The 23,910-nt window shown below is 41.9% G+C and overlaps 1 protein-coding gene across 1 annotated transcript in view; it reads left to right on the forward strand.

Annotated features, from left to right (window-relative positions):
- mgat5b (alpha-1,6-mannosylglycoprotein 6-beta-N-acetylglucosaminyltransferase B) overlaps positions 1-23,910 on the forward strand; it is a 136,791-nt gene that overhangs the window by 27,466 nt on the left and 85,415 nt on the right. Inside the window, exons 3-6 of the mRNA XM_079564046.1 lie at positions 441-588; positions 14,031-14,146; positions 21,190-21,263; positions 23,521-23,688. Coding sequence (XP_079420172.1) covers positions 441-588; positions 14,031-14,146; positions 21,190-21,263; positions 23,521-23,688 — 506 coding nt within the window. The remainder of the gene's footprint in view (positions 1-440; positions 589-14,030; positions 14,147-21,189; positions 21,264-23,520; positions 23,689-23,910) is intronic.

Here is a 23,910-nt window from a genome sequence, read left to right on the forward strand (position 1 = left end):
TGCTTATTCAACAACATTTTTTGAGGAAAAAGCAATATGTTCCATTCTATTCTATTTTAAGTCTAAGTTCTATTTGGGTCGTAGCTTGTCATCCCAGGGGGATTGTTGGTCTTGACGCCAAACCAGTTGAGAGCCGCTGCATTAGATTATGTTCGATTAGACTTTTCCTCTCAAATGGTAGGCTATTTTGCTTAAAATACCTTTTTTTTAATTTATTTTTTATGAAAACATTAGATGGCAGAAAACTTGCAATACATTTTTCCCTCATATATCAGTAATCTACAGCAAATGTTTCCAATTGATTTATCTAAATTTACTTGTTTTCCCAATGCACCTGCCATGTCTCGCCTTAATGTTTGCTCAACTATGTACTTAAATCTATAAACATCCTTTGCTGCGTCTATTGATTTTTGCTCCGTGTTTATTTGTATTTTCCTCAGAAAGCGCCGGGCAGGAGTCTCGTGGAGGCCTGAAGAAGATCTCCGACATGCTGGAAGTGATTTTGAGGAGAGTAGACGCCTTGACCAAGCTGGGAAACTCCAACGACACCAGCCACAGACTGGAGGAGCTCAGCTCAGCTCTGGACAGGTGCGGACACGGCACGCGCTGTTTGAATGAATTAAATGAGTGATGGCCTTTGAATTTATTTTGTCTCTGTTTGTCGATGTCAAGAAACAACAGATAAAATGGTCTCCTGTTTTCAAGCTACTACGACTGTAACTCATTAACCGACTTCTCTCCCATGAAACCTTGTCCCCGTGCTTAGTTGGCAGAGCATTCAAATGAGCCCTATCCTGCTGTACAAAGATGGCGCCTGCATTTACCACAACCACTCTAGTGTTCTGCTTCCTCTCCCTGGAGCAAGCCCGGGAGAAATGTAGCGTAGGCGGCAGATTAAAGTGTATTTTATCGCTCGTTTTGTGAGTGAAGAGCACGCACCGCTCAGGGGGTTATAAAGTTAATGTGCCTCTAAAATATCAATTAGTTCTATTCATAGCTAACGAGGGCACTTCATCAGATTTAAATAATGGTTGACGTTGCAATTAATTTACAGTGATATCATGCCTCGTGGCGGTGGTAAATCCTCTATGTCCCTCGGCCTCACAAACAAGTTGGATGCCGAAGAGTGCCAGAGCGACTCAGTGTGTGACGGCTGGAGTTTGATCTGGGGACAGTCATTATGTTTACATGCGAAGTCTAAAGAGTCTCTGGTCCGTTTTTTTTCTGATAGAACCAGACAAACCAGTCTTGTCCCAGTCTACATGGCAGCTACGGAGCAGCAGGAGAGTAGTGCCACTCCCGGCCAGCAGGGGGCAGGGGATTGACGACCATTTCCGGTTAACCTTTGCTAGCTCATGTTAGCAAACAGTTAGCCCTGAAGTGCGTTCAGACCAAACTACTGTTTTGGGGCTAAAGCTGTATTGTTTAACAATATGTTTAACAATACAACCAGGGTCTCCCCCTGTGTTTAAAATCAACTTCACTTAGACGATTGAACAGAGGCCGATTATTTGTGTTTGTTCAGCGCCCGCGGATACTGGCTAAATGTGTTTCTATGCTACGAATTTTGTAGTTTTTTTTTTAAGCTGCCAATTACCAGTGCAGCTTCCTAACCGCTCGACCACCGCGTCGCCGGCAAGTTACTATGCCACTAAGTTACTATGCCACTAAGGTACTATGCTACCAAGTTACTATGCTACCAAGTTACTCTGCCACGAAGTTACTATGCTACCAAGTTACTATGCCACTAAGTTACTATGCCACTAAGGTACTATGCTACCAAGTTACTATGCTACCAAGTTACTATGCCACTAAGTTACTATTCTACCAAGTTACTATGCCACGAAGTTACTATGCCACGAAGTTACTATGCTACCAAGTTACTATGCCACGAAGTTACTATGCTACCAAGTTACTATGCCACGAAGTTACTATGCTACCAAGTTACTATGCCACGAAGTTACTATGCTACCAAGTTACTATGCTACCAAGTTACTATGCCACGAAGTTACTATGCTACCAAGTTACTATGCTACCAAGTTACTATGCTACCAAGTTACTATGCCACTAAGTTACTATTCTACCAAGTTACTATGCCACGAAGTTACTATGCCACGAAGTTACTATGCTACCAAGTTACTATGCTACCAAGTTACTATGCCACTAAGTTACTATGCTACCAAGTTACTATGCTACCAAGTTACTATGCCACGAAGTTACTATGCTACCAAGTTACTATGCCACTAAGTTACTATGCTACCAAGTTACTATGCCACTAAGTTACTATGCTACCAAGTTACTATGCCACTAAGTTACTATGCTACCAAGTTACTATGCTACCAAGTTACTATGCTACCAAGTTACTATGCTACCAAGTTACTATGCCACTAAGCTACTATGCTACCAAGTTACTATGCTACCAAGTTACTATGCCACTAAGTTACTATGCTACCAAGTTACTATGCTACCAAGTTACTATGCTACCAAGTTACTATGCTACCAAGTTACTATGCTACCAAGTTACTATGCCACTAAGTTACTATGCCACTAAGTTACTATGCTACCAAGTTACTATGCTACCAAGTTACTATGCCACTAAGTTACTTTTCTACCAAGTTACTATGCTACCAAGTTACTATGCTACCAAGTTACTATGCCACTAAGTTACTTTTCTACCAAGTTACTATGCTACCAAGTTACTATGCTACCAAGTTACTATGCTACCAAGTTACTATGCCACTAAGTTACTATGCTACCAAGTTACTATGCTACCAAGTTACTATGCCACTAAGTTACTATGCTACCAAGTTACTATGCCACTAAGTTACTATGCTACCAAGTTACTATGCTACCAAGTTACTATGCTACCAAGTTACTATGCTACCAAGTTACTATGCCACTAAGCTACTATGCTACCAAGTTACTATGCTACCAAGTTACTATGCTACCAAGTTATTATGCCACTAAGTTACTTTTCTACCAAGTTACTATGCTACCAAGTTACTATGCTACCAAGTTACTATGCCACTAAGTTACTATGCTACCAAGTTACTATGCTACCAAGTTACTATGCTACCAAGTTACTATGCAACAGAATTTTTCCTTTAATTTTTAATAATAATTCCTATATATTAAGTGTATCGATAAGAGTAGTAGTATCATTAAAAAAATGATACCCATCCCTAGTTACTACGCTACGATCGGCTACGGCTACTTTATCGGTGCTTATTTCTTGTTTTCATATGATTGATTGGACCTAGCTGTAGCTCCAATGGGAGTCTTCTGTCTGTCTCATGGCCCCAGCCACATTTCCTGCACTGATCCGGCCACTAAAGTTTACTCTCCTGTCATCCTCATTAGACCTGTCATGCTTGGCTTTGCTGGATAATGACATCTTCGAAGCAGCCAACACGATATTGTGTTGACATTCCTTACAGCAGACTGGCATGTGGTTTATCTGGGCCAGGGGCCGCATGCATAGAAACTGTGAACCCATTAATCCAGTCCATCATGTTCCTGTCAGACTAGGCCAGGGGTTAAAGTCCAATTTGGGAAAAATGTCCGTCACCTAGAATCTGTCAGAAATTAATCAATAAAAAGAATGTCGAGGTAGCGCATTCAGCGATACGGCTGCGGTGAATACATTGGACTACGGCTCACTGTTTATTGTTGGAGGGGGCAGTGCGCCACAGACTGTGCTCCTTTGGTAGTTTTTGAAGTGGTGTTCACTGCCATTCGCCTCCCGCTCAGGCACAGAGATCATGCAGCGAGAGGATGAGACCATGCGCCCGCGGTCAGGGATTAAGGTGTCACGCACAAATCTGGTTATGAAGGTTAAAATGCACTAATGCGCCTCTAAAGCGGTAGTGTTTGAGCGCTAATATTATTAGTTTATTATTGACCATTACAGTGAGGCTACAGTACAGTCACTAAGCAAAGAACGAGACGCCCTACAGAAATGCTTATTTTACCATGAGCAGTGAGGGACCAGTTTCTCTTTAGGCGTGTTTGGGTTGCTTTCACGTGGCAAGCATGTCCAATTGTCCATGTAACTGAGGTTCCACCCACCTAAAGTACTGTGAAACTACTGCTTCTGAAAGTTTGGAAATCTCTTGATATTTTCTGTTTTATTACAGCAGCCTGATACTTAAATATACACATGTATTTTCTCTTGGTACAATAAACTACAGTAATTTCCCTTGAAAATATAAACCTGTAAATGTGTACACTTGGTAAATTCTATTCATTGCCCATGAAACACTGCATTACAGTGTAAATATGTGATAAGATTTAATATGAAAAATTTAAATCAGCAGATTTTGACATTGGAATAAATCGATGATATATATGCGTTTCCAATGACATCACGCTTAGTTCTGGTGGCCATTTTGAATACCGAAGTTACATTATGCAGTACTGCAACATGTACCTATTTTTCTACTCAGGATGAAACTGAAAGACAACTGATTGACAGTGGCATTTTTATGTACTCGTAATCATTGCTCAAGAAGAAAACAGTTAAAACACGACCCTTGAGAGCACACGTTTAAAATGACCCATATTACCGTAGACAACAGCAAAAGGAACAGCTCAAAATATTATTCATCATTTAAAACGCACCAGAATGCAAGAGATGTCATCTAAATCCTTAAAATCCCCCCCCCCCCCACTCCTTTTGTACCTTTCTTCATTGTATTTTGAAGTGTCTCTGCGTCTTGAGGCTCATGTTCTGTTACTATAGGAGGAGCATATTAGGGAAACGGCGGTGCGAGAATATGTGTGTACTCTGCTGCCCCGCATTGATGTATGATATCACTGTAGAATAATGTTTTAAAGGAACAGGCCACCGTTTTTCCATACTGAGATGTGTTCTTACCTGAGCTTAGACTTAGACTTAGAGTTGTTACGTACCTGTCTGGTCTATGTGCGTGCCCGTGGAAGAGCTTAGCTTCCAACTTCCAACATCTTTGGTCGTTGTGCGTGACTGAGCGACAGGTACACATCAACTCGTCTAAACTCAGGTTAGAACATATCTCAGTATGGAAAAACGGTGGCCGGTTCCTTTAAGTCAGATGAAAATGTTTTGCTTTAAAGCTTCTCTCAGCGATCCCGTTTTGCTGGACCGGCATGGCTGCATTCCCACATTGTATCGCTAGATGCGCCACTGTCGCAAACAGCGAGAAAACTTTGTACCGCAGAAGGAGTCCAGCTGCACACGTCCCTCACCTCACAGGACACCCACCACCACACGCCTCACCCCCACCTGTCCCCCCATGTAAACACAAAGACGTGTAGAGATCGAGATATGATAGAAGTTGAGAAAAAGATCGTGAACTGACAAACGTCTGACCGACCTGCTCTGATGCTGCTGAAATCCTCGTGAAATGTCCGATTGTTTAATATCTGCAGTGATCTGAGCAGAGCAGGGTTCACTACTGACACTTACTGACAAAAAATTACAAAAACATTGCTTAGTGTATCTTTAACCCCTGGACTTGGCGGTAGAATGGACTTTCCCCTCGTTCACGTAACCACGATGAATGTGACAAGCGACGCAATATCCACATCGCAAGAAGCCGCAATTTGTCACAAAATCACTAAGGTACTGTATTTGATCTGACTGAGATTTACGCTTTCATTATTCAAAATGCGCAAACATTCTGTATTGCATTTCGTTTTGGTCCTTGTCTTGTTTTAACACAATATGATCGATGAAACCCCATTTCGTACACAAGGCAACTCAATGCGCCAGTGTCGAAGTGGTTTAGGAAAAAAAAAAAAAAAGAGTGTTATTTTTATGTAGAGCCAGACCTATCTCAAAATCTGGAAAAGGGTGCACCGCTATTGACAGGATGGCCCCGTGGCATTCAGGGTACACAGCGATAAGGTCTCTTTTCGGAGCTTATCTCGCTCTAGTTGTGTCGCCAGTCCCCCGTGGTAGATGATGAGGGACACGAGGTTTAAGACGGCTGAAGTGTGTGTGTGTGTGTGTGTGCGCATGTGTGTGTGTGAACCAATTCCCCTCAAGTGTCTGTCAGAGCCTGGTCTGAGATTGGCTGTCGCTGGGGAGATAGAGTTCAGCATTTGGCTTGAGATCGTTTTTCGCTTCATTCACACAGTTTTGAGTAAACCTGTTCACTTTGATCACTTTGCCGCTGAAGCGCGCCGATCTCTCTTTCCTGGATTATATGCCATCAAACAAAACAGTCCCCCACATTCTTAAAGCTCAAACTCCATCATTGGACCCGTTCTGAGCAGCATTTTCTCACTGTCATTCCCACAGCTGCAGATGGAGCTTTAGGCAAAAATCTTGACTGGCCCTGCCCCCTGTGTCTCATTTATTACTGTTTACCCTCAAGCTTACCCTTCGACATTATTCCAAATTTAAAACATAAAATATTCATGGTGAGGCAATATGATTTGTCCAAGTTCAACTGTTGACTATGCCCAGGTTGAAGGAAAAAAAAAAAAAAAAGCTATATGAAATGGGGAAAAGTCATATTTATTTTCATATCCCAGTACTATTGAATTCGAATCATCTCCACAAGAAATCCCTCACAGAAAATGTCAAAGTAAAATTGGCCCAAATCCACAGGCATTATTTTTTTCCTCCTAGATGCGGTGAGAAGTGATTCAGCCTGTTCATCAAGTGAAGGAAATACTTGGCGCTGAAACTCTCTTGGTGTCCGTGCTGGTCCTCTGGGATGCTTAAAAACAGTTTGTCCGAAAAGGGAGGTCTTGCTGGAAGGGTGAGCGCTGGCAGCAAACTGTCAGGCGCACCGACGTCTCCATGGCAACATATCTCCTCTCGTTGGCGGCCCTGTGTGTCCGGCCTGGACATCAGCTCTCCTCCTCCTCTTCCTCCTGTCAGGCAGAGTCTGTGCGCAAACCCTCAAGAGCAGAACCTTCCCCGGCGCGTACTTTCATAAAACATTAATGGCGGTCTGTGGAGGTAAAAAGATGAGACAAAAGATAAATTATCCCGGCTTTGAAAGTGGGATTGCACACATACGCCAGCTTGTGCACGCCTCAGCAATATTTTTTTTTCAACGTAAAATGATACCTGTGTAATGGTCATTGTGTTTGCCCTCTGCAGACGACAGTGGGGATTGTCAATATCTAAAAGCTGACGTGCAAAGGCCAATGCACATGGAGACGCGTTGACGCTTTGGCAAAAAAAGCCGCATCTATTAGTTTCTATGAGAGAACGCACTCTGAGGTTACACTGATGAGCAGCGACCATTGACCACGCGCCACGATTCAGATCTGCTGAATTCAGATGCAGCTCCACGGAGGAAAACACAGGCATTTTGCACTTCCGCAGTGACGGATGGGCGGGTCTCTGGCCTGTGACAGACAGGGAGGGACGAGAGGAGCAGCGGAAAAAAAGAGAAAGCATCATCAGAACCTCTGTCCGTCCCCAACTTGCAAATAAACCTGCAAAAAAAAACAAAAAACACGTTTGCTCTCTCTCTACGTGTCTTTTTTATTCATGCGGAGCTTCAAGGTTTTTACCAAATTTGTATTTTTAATAAATTGGCCATTTTTAATCTGAATGCCCGGTTTAGTACATCAATAAATATTTTCAACCTTTTAATGCCTGCTCCTTTTCTATTAAATTTCTAAATGCATTTAAATCACACCTGCATTATGCAAAGTTGATATTGATACGTATTTGACCTTTCAGTGACCCGGTGGATGCTTAGGTGATTAGCATAGCACCTTTACTTACCATCCTGATGGCCTGTAGCACGCCCCCGGATCTATTGTTTTTTTTGGTTTTCACTGCTGATTGAACCGTAGCCATGGTTACTTACACATTCCATTCTAAAAACCAACCAGAAATCCACACAAAACAAAAATATAATTGATCCTGAAGCATCATGGGGCCACCGGGATGGAAAGCGAAGGCGCCAAGCAAACCAACCACACAGCTGCCAGTCACTGAAAGGTCAAATATGCGTGAAGTTCTTTTTCACATAAAAAGTTGTATAGTGCACCTTTTAAAGGACCGTCTCTGCCTATATTCTTTTACAAACTTACCTGTGTCCTCAGTATTTTAACTGGTATGAGGCATTTCCGTCTCTGGTTTTGTTGGTTTGAGTAACTCGGATCACAAACACGGCAGGGGTCTGTTTTTTTCACTCTAACGTCTTGATAATAGATTTGGTAATGGTCTTCCGCATTCTATCTAATTAGGAAACAAAGTCCTGGAAATAAGGAGGGCTTCAGCAGCAAACAATCAACACATAATACATAATAAACTCCAACTCCGATACTTAGATGCCCCCTTTTATTCACCTATTATTTGAAAGAAATTGACGTGTTCCAGAATTAATTAAGACAAATCAGATATTTAAATGAGATAATCCAGCATTAGTTAAAAATAAAAAAAAGGTCTGTGGTTCCTCTTCATATTCTATTCATTCTCCATGAGACTGAATGGTACACCCTCTAAGCCACATGTGTCAAACACAAGGCCCATGGGCCGCATGTGGCCTTTTGTAGAGCATGCATTTCTGTGTCAAAAAAGAAGTATGTCTCAAGCCCATTCCTGTGCGGAGTTGTGATTCTTTTTGAAATAACCAGAATGCTCACTCCAACCACTAGGGGGAAGCTTAAATTTAGAAAAGGAAAAAGTCCATGCATGTCCAGCAGGATATAAACTGCATATTAGGGGTGACTTCGACACCCCTGCAATAGAACAATAGAAACTGTAATTACTTCAATGGTTTTGAAGTAGTGCATAGTGTTAAAATAGTTATAGATACCTTAGCACTGTGTTTTAATGTTATACAACCTAAAACCAGTTATTAGGTCATTTTGACATAATTTCCGAGAGTGTAATATCCCTTCGTCGCTGGTTCAGAAGCAATTCTACTTTTCCATTGAAGCCAAAACAATTGCTGACATTATACACAAGAAATTATTTGTATTAGTAAATTATTTGGCAGTTTAAGCTCTGAAATGAAGAATGAAGAAAACATGCATGAATAAAGCAAAGTTCAACAAATTCCGAGCCCTTTTGAGTCCAAGTACACAGACATATACACATTACACACAAAAGGACGTGTAATACTATGGGACCCATTTTAATCATAGTCAGTTTTGTGCATAAATCAACAGAAAAGTGCCTCCAAAGTCACACAATCTCAAATTTATGGTTGATGGAAGCGTCGGTGTCATATTTTTCAAAAGTGCCTCCCTCCTTTGGGTGACAGTCGAGCCCATTCCCCAAAGTGCGCTATTACATTAAGGTCGCACGGTGCATAAACTCCCCCTGACAGACAAGATGGCGCCTCTGAGAATTCACCAAACGCTAGAACAAGGAGGGAAGTGTCAAAACTCGATTACCCCCGTCTTGGACTTGACAGGCGGGCTAATGGAGTGGCTGTGGGGTCACTGCGAATCAATAAAAAGTTTTTCTGAGTGTTTAATCAAATGTTGAATATTTCTGTCTTGACTGACAATGCTGATATCCAAAGGACACAAAGGCAGTTAGTATGGAAATGATGTTATGACCTCTGTTAAACTGCAGAGATAATGTAGGTAATGACAAATGGCAATCTGAGGTCTCACAATCATGATGGACTTTAACAATACCTCGACTTGGAAATACATAAGCGAATCATTCCTACTTTCTGTTTGAAAGCAGATCAAAGCACGGCAAATCATTTCCCCACAGCTTTGTTGGTGATTCAGTCTCTCTGGTTATATGTAGCAAGGAAGCAGATGACAATTACTCAATGCGTTATCAGGAAGTAGAGATTGCTTTGGTTCACTTTCTTATTCTAGTCCAGTTATATTCCCCCTTTTCTATTGGCTTCCTGTCCAGCCCAGTGACAGGTCTACCCGTGCAGTCGAGCATTTCCACTGGCTGGACCAGGGTCAACCAGTGTCGGCGAGGTACACATTTTGGGCCACGTGAACAGACTGCTGGGCTCTGATTAACCCGAGAAGAGACGACATCTCTTACTAAAACAGGCATGTCCTGCTATGACATTTAATATTTAACATCAGACTGCTATTGAAAAGGTGCCTTTGCCGAAAATGGCATTTAGGGGCTGTTAGCACAACTTATGTAAGCTACGTGCATAGTATTGCATGTAGCTTTCCTTCATAGTTCATCTTGTAGCTGACTCTTTCCTCTAGTTTTTGCCTTGGCACCTCTGAATAAACCCCATCAAAAGTAGTGGATATATGACTCCTATTTGTCCAGTGTTTTCATCACGGCTCACTAAACATTCCTCACAGTTCTGTTGTTCCTTCAGTAATGTGTATTCCAGCGCTGCCCACAACTACTATGATCATTTCTAATGCCGATAGTAGACGAGTAAAACCATGCAAAGCCGTGTACTGCGCCCAAACCGCGTAGGGGTGAAGCTTAGTGATGAAGATGCATTATTGTTCCTAGTTCACCCCGTTTTTTTTTTTTCTTCCAGTTTTCTTCCAGTTGGTACACAGTATACACATATCAACCGGTTAGGGTTCTTGTTTACTTCCATGTTAGAGCTCTCCCAGATAAACTGCTGGTCCGGATTAATGGACTCATACTCCTGGGAGCATCTGAGTCCATCATTTGCCTTCAGGCTGTCGATGTGGTCGGCCAGGTCTGCCTCTGGGATGGGCGGGCGCTCCCTCATTCCCGGGGTCTGGTAGTTGAGGCGTCTCATCTCGACAGGGTCAGAAGAGCAACGCAAAGCTATTCCAAGGATATTTATCCTTGCCCCTGGGTACCTGTACTCTTCCCCCACCTCTCCCTGGATGAAGGTGGGAGTCACAGAAACTTTAGCCCTCCTCAGGTCCACCACCAGTGCTTTGGTCTTGTCACATTGACCAGAAGGTGGTTCTTGACGAAGTTGTCCACCACAGTCATGTACCGACTCTTATCCCACCTGTGAAGCCTCCAATCACTGCCGAGTCATGAGAGAACTTCAGAGAAATGATCATTTGCAGTGTTCCTGAAATTACCGTTATCACACAGCGGTAGTGGTGGCACAAAAGGCTTATCCGTGGCTTTTTTTTTTTTTTATAGAGATAAGAACAATGCTTTCGCCTTCATGACCAAAATTGTCCCTGTTTTAGGATATTGCCCCCACTGCTATAACTTGTCCTGTAGTGGACTTCTAACAACAAATTGGTCACTTTGGGACCGCACCAGATATACTAAAGCAAGCGACAACGGCCAGGCTGTTTTATGCTGAAGTTTTTAGACATGGTCAGTTTGGCCTCCAGAGACTCCCGCGGCACTTCTGCACTTGGCTGAAAAAGCGGTGCAGTGTCTCATTATGCACCCACTACTTTGTATGATTTTTACCATGTGTGGGTGTATCCTACTCTAGCTGTAGATTATTGCTGTTTACTTTTTTATTTAATACTCCCAAGATATGAAGTTCACAGATTACAATCGGTTATCAGTAAATGGATTTTACTAATAACAATTACAATATGTCTTTTCTTTCATTACAAATAATTGAAGCTAACTGAGCTCCACTTTGTGCTGCTGCATAAGACTGACCTAGGGTTGTGACGTTATTTAATCACACAGTTGTCTGGAGAAAAGAATTCTAACCCAAAGATGGCAGATTAAAGCCAGAACAGGTTGAAGCCTTTAGCAGCAATTCTTGTTCTTGGTTGTCGTGCAAAAAAACATATATAACTATAACACTATAGCTAGTTTAATTCTGCAAACTCTGTACTCAAACTACTGCAACCCGATACAGGCTCTGACGTGGTGCTGCGGCCTTAACATTTCACTACATCATCAGTTTTATACCTGAGGAAAATGATATGCAAACAAGGGGGCCCCTCAAACAAAAAAGTACTGTTGAGATACGGCAGTAAATTTGCATAGGTCATTTGCATGCAATGTTACGGTTGAGAGAGAAAACTACTCACGATTAAGGTCTGCTCCTGAAAAGTTTTGGGCTACAAATGTGTATGTGTTGTTGTTAGAGGAATGGGACGTGAGAAATGAGTTCTAAAGAAAAATGGCTGAAAAATGCAGTTAGCAATAAATGATGTGACGTTTTATGTGAAGAATGTTGAGTTTCCCCCGCTCTGTTATAAGCTTGCTCACCCATATAGTTCACCCATCAAACATGCACAATAGGTTAATCTTCTAGCAGGGCGATTATGAATATGAGGATCCCGGACATTGTGAAGTTCTCCACTGGGACAAACAAAAGTATACTTAAAGCTTATCTCCCCAGTCACCTTTTGACTTTAGGCTGTGAAATTAATCGAGTTTTAATCAAACCGTGATTAAATCTTTAGCTGATGGCTACATGGTGCTTTTTAATCAACACTACGGCAGCCAATCATGTGCCAGTGATAACAGCTCATTATTTGATTAGAGCTTTGGAGGAATCAAATGGAAACCCTTTCGTGGTCACTGGTCTTGGAGAGGGGATATTTATTTGTTGTTAGTAAGTAAGTGCTTTTTTTGTCATTGTAGAAGCGTGCAACGAAATAGTGTTCAGGTGTTAGTCCTGAGCCGCAGCGACTGAGCCGTGCTGCCACTGTGGGGCCAACCTGACCAGCATGTTTTTCAATAGCACCTGTAAGAAACCTGTCTGGCTGCCTGGTGCAGCGCCTCCTGGATTTGTCCCTGTTTCAGAGCGTGGTGTCCTGCACTGGTCAGCTCCTCCTCCTTCTTGCTGCGCAGCTCCCTCCGCTCCACAACATTCTTCCATCATCAAATGGAACTACCTTAGCAGATAATCTGTTTGGCAACACTTTATTTGACACTACCCTTGATACATTGCACCTACCTAAATTTACTACAATGTAATGTGCTCTGTAACAATGGCTAAGAAGTTGTACCTATGGGTTAGATACACAATGAAATAATATGTATTTGCAGTTTGTAGGTGCATAATGTAATAAGACATAATTCTAACTCTAACCCTAACCTTAAGCCCTAACCCTAAGGGTCTCGTGTGCTATTACATTATGTACTTACAAAGTACTAATATAAGTGTGTGTACGTACTACATGGTACACTACAGGTACAAGTTATTACTGTTGCAGAGCACATTACATTGTACTAAATTTACTTTGGTACAATGTATCAAGGTAGTATAAAATAAAGTAATACCATCTGTTTTATTCTCCAGGGAATGTACATTAGCCTGAACACTAGTTGGTGATAGAAGGCATGTGTGGCTTAGCTGTGAATCTTCGCCCCTTTTTTGTTTCCTGTAGCGCCTCTTGTGACGCGTCCCCTGTGCTGCAGGTGTGGGGGGCTCTTGGTGCCTCTTCAGTGTTTCAGAAGAAGCTTGGTTTTGAAACATCTATTCACAAAAAGCTGTATTAATTATTTTACTAGATTTTTTACCAAGAAAATAGTGTAAGCCGTATTGCCCGGGTCTAATTTGGGTGTGTGGATAAAGCAACACATGCGATAAAGCTAAAGGAGCACTTCCTGGAGATGGAGGTGACCGCCTTTTGACATCAGCACGTGGAACTGCATTTGAACTCATGAAGGAAATGGTTTTAATATGCAGCTATAATCCAACATGCATGAAACAAAGTGCCAGCTACATTAAAACATGTTACAAAAATGCTTTCAAAAAAGTGGCCTTGTCTACTGAGGAAAGTTTTGCACAACTTGCACTGTACTTAATGTCTTTCCTTGGACATTTGACTTCAAACTGTCAGCAGCTCTAGCCTTTTTATCTTTTTATTTGTCTGTTTTGTGGTTTTAATTTCACGCTTCGAGTTTCCAGGCAATTAGCATTTCATCCTCTCCTCCCCGCTCCGTGCGCAGGGCGACGGAAGCACACACAGATATGCCGCGGCGAGACAGACAAAGGGCGAGAGAGTGAAGAATGTCAAGAAAGTACAGAAAATATCAAGCCGAAAAGTTTAATTGTATCAGATTGTTTTGGAGAGCGGAGCTGGACAGATGCCAGGTCAATTTCTACCTGCGGTCCCTTGGCAGGTTGATGGTGATATTTAGAGATCAATCTCAATCTTCAATAAAACAGCTTCTATAAAAGTTATGTGTGTTCTTTCTGTCCACCCAGGATTCAGCCTTTGGGGACGATGGTGGAACGGATCCAGGCTTTAGCCCAGAACATGTCGGATACAGCGGTGAAGATGGAGCAGATCCTCCAGCGCAGGAGCGTGACCGGCAGCAGAGGTTTGGATTCTTCGGGAAATTCACTTCTCTTCACACTTGGCCCACTCCCACAGGCCGACTGAACGCCTAACATGGTTTTCCACTCAAACCTCCTCGCTCTTTTGATCCCTTCTCCAACTGTCACACCTAAGGATGTCCGGAAGAATTGATTTTTACATTTATTGTTACTATAGTTGTAATAAAGCAGGACCGTGAACCATTAATTATTCACTCCACACTTGGGCTGCTTTGCTTTATTTTTTTTTTCAAGATACTTTTACTTTGGATTCACTTTCAAATTGGAGATAGTTTAGATACCTGCACTCAAAAGTAGAGAAGTAAAGTAAGTATGAGCAAGTAGGGCTGATTTAATTATTAATTATTTAAGCAGCTTCAACAATAAATATATTTAAGTAATAATTTAAGTAATAATTTAACTGGTATTTATTAGCTAGTGTGTCAAAACAAGACTTAAGAATACAACATCAGGACAGAAACTAAACTGGGAAAACCATGAATGAAACTGATCTTTTGCATATTTAAAGGAACACTGCGTAACATTTTGGACTATACTGTTGCCGGCAAAACAAAACATGCTCCTAATGACCAGCTCAACACAGAAAACGCTATTACTGCAGTGCGTAATAAAAGAATGGACTTGGATGAGGACCTAGCCTGTTTAAATCTCAAATTCTACTGCCTTTCGTCACATCTCCATGGAGACGAGCTGGAGACGCACCCACTCCCGGTAAAGTTTACAGTCATATCTTAGGAGGGGTGAGCCTCGTAAATGTTTGTAAAATTATGAGGTATTTTTCAATGGTGAAAATATCTGTCATAAAATAAATGCTTATATTTCAAATGTATTAATTGCGTGAAATTCTACGCGGTGTGGCTTTAAGCGACCTCGTGTTGGCGTAAGCGTCCATAGGCTTTATGGACGCGAGTGACATGTGACTTTCGAGTGCAATCTCTGGAGGTCGCGGTTCTTCTTCTCTCGTTATTTTCACAATAAGGATTAGCGATGTCTTGCACAAATCAACGATTAGCTGAGATACTAGTGGGAAGTCACCGGCTACGTGTACAAACCAGGGCTCGAAATTGCGACCATTTTAGTCGCATATGCTCCCAAATTTGCAATCTAAAAACAGAATTGCTTGCATGTTTGCGACTGAAGGCGTAAATGCTCCAGTCCACCTTAAAGGAACAGGCCACTGTTTTTCCATACTGAGATATGTTCTCACCTGAGCTTAGACGAGTTGATACGTAACTGTCTGGTCTTTGTTCATGCCTGTGGAAGAGCGTGGTAGCTTCTAACTTGACCCCCATTTGGAGCTATAGGAATATGCTGGGAGAGGCCAAATGCTAATAACAGCTTTGGTTGTTTTGTGTCACTGAACGCATGCACAAAGACCAGACAGGTACGCATCAACTCGTCTAAGCTCAGATAAGATAAGATAAGCTAGCCTTTATTGATCTCACAATGGAGAATTATACTTAGTGGGGCTCAGGTAAGAACATATCTCAATATGTAAAAACTGTGGCCTGTTCCTGGGTATTATGCTTTTTTCAATCACATAGCACCAGTCTACAGCACACTACAATGATGACGAAACCTTCTGTTGGTCTGTAAATGCAGTAAATTAGAATAACTGCCTTGTATAAAATTGCTCTCTCAAAATGGCTGTAGTGAATGTCTTGAAATAGGCCTCTGTCGCTTTAAGAACCTCTGACCCTTTCCGACACGCCCCCTCCACACGCTGTCTGTGGCATCAGTTGGGAGGAGGTTCTGCTGAGGAGCAGTGGTTGGTTACTCGGCTGGTGACGAAAGCTCGGAGGCGTCTCCAGGAGGTGGGGGCGTTCCTAGGAGGACTCAGGCAAACCTATCCCTAAAATGGCCGCCATCAGAGTTTTTACAGATGACTCAAAAATACATGAATGTGCCAATGTAACACTTTAGGCATGTTTTAATGAGTAAAATGACATAATAACATGATGTAAAGGTTGAAAAGGTCAATTTTGCATAATACCCCCCGTTTAAAAGAAAGGTTTCTCGTGCTACCTTAAAGGAATAGGCCACCGTTTTTACATACTAAGATATGTTCTTAGCTCACTTTAGTCGAGTTAATATATCCCCGTCTGGTCTTTGTCCGTGCGCTCTGTCACGCAAACGGAGCACATACGCAGCCTCTCCCACATGTCACATAGCTCCGAAAAAGCTCACGATAGAAGCTACCAAGCTCTTCCACGTGTTCCCTATTTAAATAAAGTTACGTGAAGTGTTTTCATGCGAAGTATATTTACCCAGAAATGTAGCATGTCGATTTTATAAGCAAATAAAAAGGGGGACTATATTGTGAGGCGTAATGATACGAGGAGCACAGCGTCCGCGTAGTAACTCCTAAAGACTTCCCCCGCTCACTTCCGTCAATAACCTTTAGGAGTTACTGCGCGGACGTTTTACTCCTCGTATCATTACGCCTCACAATATAGTCCCCCTTTTTATTTGCTTATAAAATCGACATGCTACATTTCTGGGTAAATATACTTCACATGAAAACACTTCACGTAACTTTATTTAAATAGGGAACACGTGGAAGAGCTTGGTAGCTTCTATCGTGAGCTTTTTTGGAGCTATATGACATGTGGGAGAGGCTGCGTATGTGCTCCGTTTGCCTGGCAGAGCGCACGGACAAAGACCAGACGGGGATATATTAACACGTCTAAAGTGAGGTAAGAACATATCTTAGTATGTAAAAACGGTGGCCTATTCCTTTAAAAAAACTTGCGTCATTGTTTCTACAAACGCCGCCTGTCAGCAACAGCAAACTTTCTGTTCTAAAATAATTCAAGAGCATATTGTAAACTACAATCTGTCCTCTCGTTTGGCTCAGCGCCGCTGTCATTCTTCTCAGTCAGACACGCTGGGCCGTCCTGCTCCAGCCCAGTCTGTGTTCTCTGCGTATGTGTGCTTGTGCGCCGCTCTCATTCATCAGCCTGCTTTCACTGAATGAAGTGCGACACAATGAGTGCGGCGAAGGCAGAGAAAGTTGGGGGTTTTAGGTGGCACAAAATCTGTTGTCCCATTTACAGTGTTAAAATATAATTTTGTAGAGTGCTGAATCAATGCAAACAGCTGAAATAATACATCAAAAATGCAACAGAAGGCTGGAAGTGGCATGTGATGTGTTTAAATTCACTTCTTCCCTGACTTTTTTTGACTGTGCTCCTAAATTTCAGAAATAGGAGCACAAACGCAACCAAGAAAAAAAGTTAATTTCACAAGATCTCATAATTCACATCAAGAATTTATATTATTTTTAATATGGATGGATGAATATTATAATATTCCATCCATCCATCCATTTTCTTCCGCTTTATCCGGGGCCGGGTCGTGGGGGCAGCAGTCTCAGCAGAGATGCCCAAACTTCCCGATCCACGCACACCTCCCTATAATATTAATATTATTATTTTTTCAGCAGCTCGTTCAAAATCTTGGTACGATTTTAATCTTGATTTAGTGTTAGCCAAGATGAAAACACCTACAATGATGAGCACTGAAGTTTCCTTCAGTGACTTTCTGTCAGTAACTCACTGCCTCGCGAACACCTCAGTGATTTTGCAATGCATTGTGTCTTCTCATGCACGGATACTTAACCACCTAATATTGAAATACCAATAATTTGAACATATATTTTGCAGCCCTTCTAGTAGTACGTATTAACTCTCAAATATTATGACTGTAGGTAGAGTAAAAGTACCTCACATTTGTAAGTACTTCTACTGCTTTTCCTGCATCCATGAGGGCCTTTAAGTACATCTCTTTCAGCCCTCTCCCCACCCTGTTACTCATATTATATCTATTATGCCACAGCTGAATGCTGTTTGAGGTCAGCTCCAGCATTTTACATCAACAGCGCAAACCAAGGTGCTTTTCATCGGAAAAGGTCTGCCTTTGTCAGGCTAATCCGACAAAATATCTCTCTATTTGCCTGTTTTTGTGCTCTGTGAGGCTTGGCAGGAAGCGGCGCCTCTTTAATTAGACTCCGTAGCGCTGGTCAACAAGGACAGGACAGAAAGAAGATGAAACGGAGAGAGGAAAAGGAGGGAGGAAGAAAGAGAAGAGAGTTGCAGGATGGGGGATGAAGAGAACAAGATGTGAAGCAGAAGACCTGGAGATGATGAGTTTTATGATCCTGATGCGGGCTATCTATAGTAAACCCATTCTCGAGTGTGCTCTTCTGTAGAGAGGATCTACAGAGAGCTTGTTAGCTGCCCTCCCCTATAATTTACTATCCGTGTTTATCCCAAAGGCCGGAGGGCAGGCTGCGCAAACCAATACCAAAGACATACTCTACGCCCCGGGGAAGGTCCACCGACAACCGGCTGATCAATATCTCCCATTTAGACTTATGACTAATTACGAGAGGCTTGACTGTGGGGAATCTCAGGCCGAGCGCTTTTTTTTTTTTCTCCCCTCTGCCAGTCCTCCACAGATTGTGTTCAAGGCTTGTTTTTTTGTCGATGATTTCAAGTGGACGTGTAATTGAAAATCGACTTTTTTGAGCTTTAAACCGTGTTATAACATTGTTCCCTCGTCAAAGACAGACCTGGAGAAGTGTTTCATTACGGTCACGCAGTTTTGAGTGATCCTCGGGTAATCCTGTTCAACTTAGCGTTAGTTCCGTACTTCCTGGATGCAATTGGAAGCCATTGGAAGGAAGGAAAAAGGAGGTCCGAGGCACAACCGATTTAGACAATAAAAAATCCTTTACTGTGTGGAGGGAGACCAGTCATGCACAGGTGATATAAATAGTCACAAGGCACGTGGAGGAGGTTGCTCAAGATGTTTATGAAATTAAAATGACTCGCTTGTGATACAGCTATGGAGAAAACACCACTAATTAAAAACATGGTTGTTTACGTTGCATAGACACATCTACAGTAATTACAGCCAGAAATAGCAAAAACCACAACTTCAACATCAAATCGAATCTAGGTTGGCGATTACCAAGCGGAGCTCAGAAACACCGTTGCTCAGTTTCCCACATTAAAACATTTTTGCGCAGATACTACCATTTTGTACTGATTGAAAAAAACTTCAAACAACAAGGTATTTAGCAACGGACCAAAGAAATTGTGGATGTCACCTGTGCCTGATTGGTCTCACTCTGTCTGCCCTGATGAAGACCTAAACGGTCGAAACACGTTGGTTTCCCTCCACACAAGAAAGGACTTTTAATTATATAAGTCGGTTGTGTCTCGGACCTCCTTTTTCCTTTTCAGTGTGTTTTATCCATAGACATAATAAATAATGGACTCCGTCTCCTCACTCCTCCCAGTTTAACATAATGACCACGTTCCTCCTGCCCAGCTCTGACGGAGCATGTTCCTAAAAAGGGCATAAGGCCGGGCGGGATCTTCACTGTAGGCACACATAGTTCAGCGGTAGCCGCGCCAATAGCGAATGTTAACGGCCTGTCAATCAAAGTCCAGCCCTCAGTAGCACGACATTTCTAAAATGTTCCTTACGGTTTCTTTAATTGTAACTAACCCAGCGTTATCACAGGAGAAATATACAGCGGATGTAGAAAGTAAAAAAAAAGAAAAGAAACCAGGCTTTACAGTTACTTAAAACGTGTGTAAAGTGCAATGCTAGCTAATGGAAAACTAGCTTGTTTTGATGCCCATATATGGAGGTGCTGCAGCAATGGCGGGCAATGGCGGACCCCAGCGTCGCTGTCACGAAGCAGTGCAGCCAGGGGCCATTGGTTTTATCACGTGGCGCTGAAGTGATGAAGCACGCTGTAAATTGAAACTGAATGTTATTTTGCTTCAATACATTATTCCTAAAGCTGCCAGCAGGAGGAGCCCCTGTCAAAGTCTTCACCAGCTCTAGCGCCTGTATTTCACTGTTACTCATTAATTCTTACAGAAACATAATTTCAAATAATAAAACTTAAAATACCAATGCTGAAGCGCCCGATAAGATGTTTTTGACTCTATGTTAAGCCCTTATGAAATGTCCACTTTACTATTTTTCTGAGAGAGAAGGGCGCTGTTGTTTACTGTGCTAAGGCTAATGCTAATGCTAATGATGGGAGCAGGTTAAACGCTAACTGTGGACTAAAAAATGATTGTGAAAGGATTACCTCATGTTTTTGATGCTTTCCTTAGTACATACTGTCGCTGACAAAGCTAATTTTACTAGGTTGAGTTCACGACAGACGTCCGAATTTCAGATGGACAACAGGAGATGGGATACAAAGTTTATACAAGGGCTGAACGATATGGACAAAATTTCACATCTCGATATTCCATGCAAACCAAGTATTTTTCAGACAAATAAAAACATAATAATAAGGAGTGCAGTTTTATTTATGAAAATCTATATCCTTTATATCTTGCTTTTTTCAATTTGAATGTTTTGAATGTTCATATCTCGATATCAATATATCTTTCAGCCCTAGTTTATATCAGTTTTAGTTTCATATGATGCACTAGTCAAGTAATTAATACATATTTAACACCATAGATCAGGTCAAAGCCTCTGTATTTGGATTGTTAAAGGTCCTATACTAGATTACTTTGCTTAGTAATCATGAACAAAGATCGCAAGTATTTTTTTTTATTTGTTAGTTGTTTCCAAACGCGTTCCGAATTATTGGAACAAAAATTCCAACATCACATTTCTTCACCGGGATGAGTCTCTTCGCACTTTTCACAGTTTTTCGGTGCGCAACACTGTGAGGGTTATGTAAACAACAGCAGCAACCGGCCTGCTCGCTCGCTATTCATGAAAAAGTCTTTCGAATTGTATACAAAGGGCATTTCACAAATATCTGCTTTTGAAAAACACTCAAGGAAAAGACTAATTATATTCCAGTAGTAAAAGAAAATCTGGTGAATAGGGCCTTCAATTTGCAAATTTAACCTTAGAATCCTGGCCTGTCCGTGACCTCAATGTTAAACTACAGGCTCCATATGTTACGTCACATTAATACAACTTATTGTGCCGACTTCTCTTCGTTTATGCCGCGATTCATGCCCTTTTCTGTTTCCAGATATGGATGTACCAACTCGGCAGTGTGAGATTCCCAAAGACCCTCTTTTCCCCGACTGTTCCACCAAGATGGATGTAAGTGCGGCTCCGGCCACTCTCTACCAAAGCACATCTTTTTTTTTATCTTTATCCGCCACCTCTGAGCAACATAAATTGTGTTGTTCTTCATGATAAGAGTATCTGGAAAGGCTGTTTTGTTATCCAAGCGTAAATGTCTTGCTCAGAAGAATTGCAGCACTTTCTCGGAACACTGTGCACAGATTAAAGAAGCTTATGTAGGAGAAAAGTGTAACAATGGAAAAATAAAATACAATGGATGCACGTCTTTTGTCTGGAAATAGAGGACTGACCGTCGTATGTAAAGAATAGCATTAAGCTTAAAATAATAGCGCTTGAAGATATGGCTCGAATGCTGACAGCCTGATAAAGCTCTTTCATGTGCTAATGTGCCGTTGTATGTTTATGCATGAGCGATCTGTAACTGCTGCTGCCTGTTTATGAAGCACGGCGAAGGCGACAAGAGAGAAAGTGTACGTGTTATACCTGGTCATTCATAGAATTAGGTAATCCGTCTGACCCAAGTCTTTGAGTACATTGTGTTTCTGAATCATTGCCTGTGCAGACCTTGTTTAGCTCGAGGACTGCGTTTAATGTGAACCTGACCTTAACCTCTTAACACCTGAACCCAGGACATTTTCTCCGGTTTTGGCTTTGCCCAAATCTAAAAGCTTCTCGATGAAAAAAAAAAAAAGTCGAAATAGCAACAAAAATGAGGAAGAAAATGCAATCAAAAAAAAAAAAAAAAAGTGCTGAAAAAGCAACAAAAGAGCAACAAAATCGTGCCAGAAAAGCAACAGTAATACAGAAGCAATAAATTAAAGACACACTGCGGAACATTTTGGATTGTACTGTACCGTCAACACAAAACTTGCTCTCAGTGATCAGCTCGGCACAGTACATGCTATGTTTTGCAGTGGATAATCAAAGAATGGATCTGCATGAGGACCTAGCCTGTTTAACTCTCAATTCTACTGACTTAAGTTGACGTCTCCTTGGAAACGAGCTAGAGACGTACCCACTCCTGGTAAAGTTATAGTCATGTTTTAGCAGAGGCGAGCCGCTCAGACCAAAAGCACATGTTTGTTTGAAGTATTTTTCAATGGCGAAAATATCTATCATGAAATAAATTCTTGTATTTCCATTTTGTTTATTGGGTCAAATCTTAGACGGTGTCGCTTTAAGTAGTGAAAAAGTGGGAAAAGTGGGAAAAAAGGAGAGACAAAAACATGACAAAAATTTCAACTGAGTTTAGCGGCACTTTCTGTGTTCGAAGTTGGACTATTCAGCTACTTCTCTCCGCTGTCTCCTCCGTCCCGGGGCTGATGTCCACCTCCTTTTTTTTTATTAAAGCCACGGGAAATATGTCCCACTTCTTCATGTTGGTGACTTTTATTATCATTTGACAGCATTATAAACAAGTTCAGGAAGACCCTGTAGCACAGACCATTCGGGACACACACGTGTTTCCCTCGCTCACAAAGAGAAGCCTATCTTTGCTGACCTCCAAAGAGAGAAATCAGATACACCGCTGTATTATAATCCAATCCAACTTTATTCATATTGCACTTTAAAAACAACACTGTTGATCAAAGGGCAATGCACACAGAGCAGGGCAAACCGTAAAAGAAGTAAAAAATCCACAATAGACATAAATAAATACAAAGTCAAGTGTCGATCACATCAAAAGTCCTGGAAAAAAGGCGTGTCGCGACTTAAAGGGACTATACATGTTCCAGCCATGTCCTAATGTGTAGAATGAGCCCAGACCTGTTCACCACAGCTGCCTCTAAAATCCTGCTCTGTCACTCAAAAAGTTTTACTTCGGGTCCGAATTGCCGTCATGCACAAGCTTTATTTAGATGGTGCAGTTACACGTATGACCTGAGATGGCAGTAGTGAGCATAAAATGGTGAACTTGCATCTTGCCCCTTTAAAAACAGGCGATGAGATGAGGGGCAGTTCATTCCATTATTTTGGACCCATAACAGATCCTCATGCTGGTGCTAATACAGCACCATCAGCTGTTTGTCAGACTCATGTATTGTGTCCACTCTTGCGATTCTCTGTGGTTATATGTGTACCCCGAGTCGTTCTATAATTGTGCTAAATCCAGTGGTGTATGTGGAACCCCAATTCTTCACACAATCTTTTCAGACTGACAAAAAAGGTGGAGTCTGTGCTGCGCTTAATGTGCAGCATTAGGCGAGCGCCACACGTCCTACCTTTTGAATCCAAGTTGGCAAATTATGCACGATTCTTTTCTCTTCCTCAGTGGATGCGCGCTCGCTGGACTTCAGACCCGTGCTATTCCTTCTACGGCGTGGACGGGTCGGACTGTTCTTTCCTTGTTTACCTGAGCGAAGTGGAGTGGTTCTGCCCTCCGCTGCCAGGGAGGAATCAGACGACGATGCCGACTCCAGAGCCCCCTCCCAAGCAAAAGGTATACATTTGTGTGCTGATTGCTAATATATTCCATTCATTTCCCAGGACACAGAAAGGTACAGCCTCCATATTTAAGTCCATGTGATTGTAGTTTTAATAAAAATACAACAGAAACAGAGTAAATAGCAAACTTCACAGGAATAAATAGGATATGAATACGTCATGAACACTTCCCGAGGATATAGCACAACTTCACTGTTATCCTGCAGGGACAGATCAG

The sequence above is a fragment of the Gobius niger genome (assembly GCF_951799975.1).
Source record: "Gobius niger genome assembly, chromosome: 10".
Lineage (NCBI taxonomy): Eukaryota > Metazoa > Chordata > Actinopteri > Gobiiformes > Gobiidae > Gobius > Gobius niger.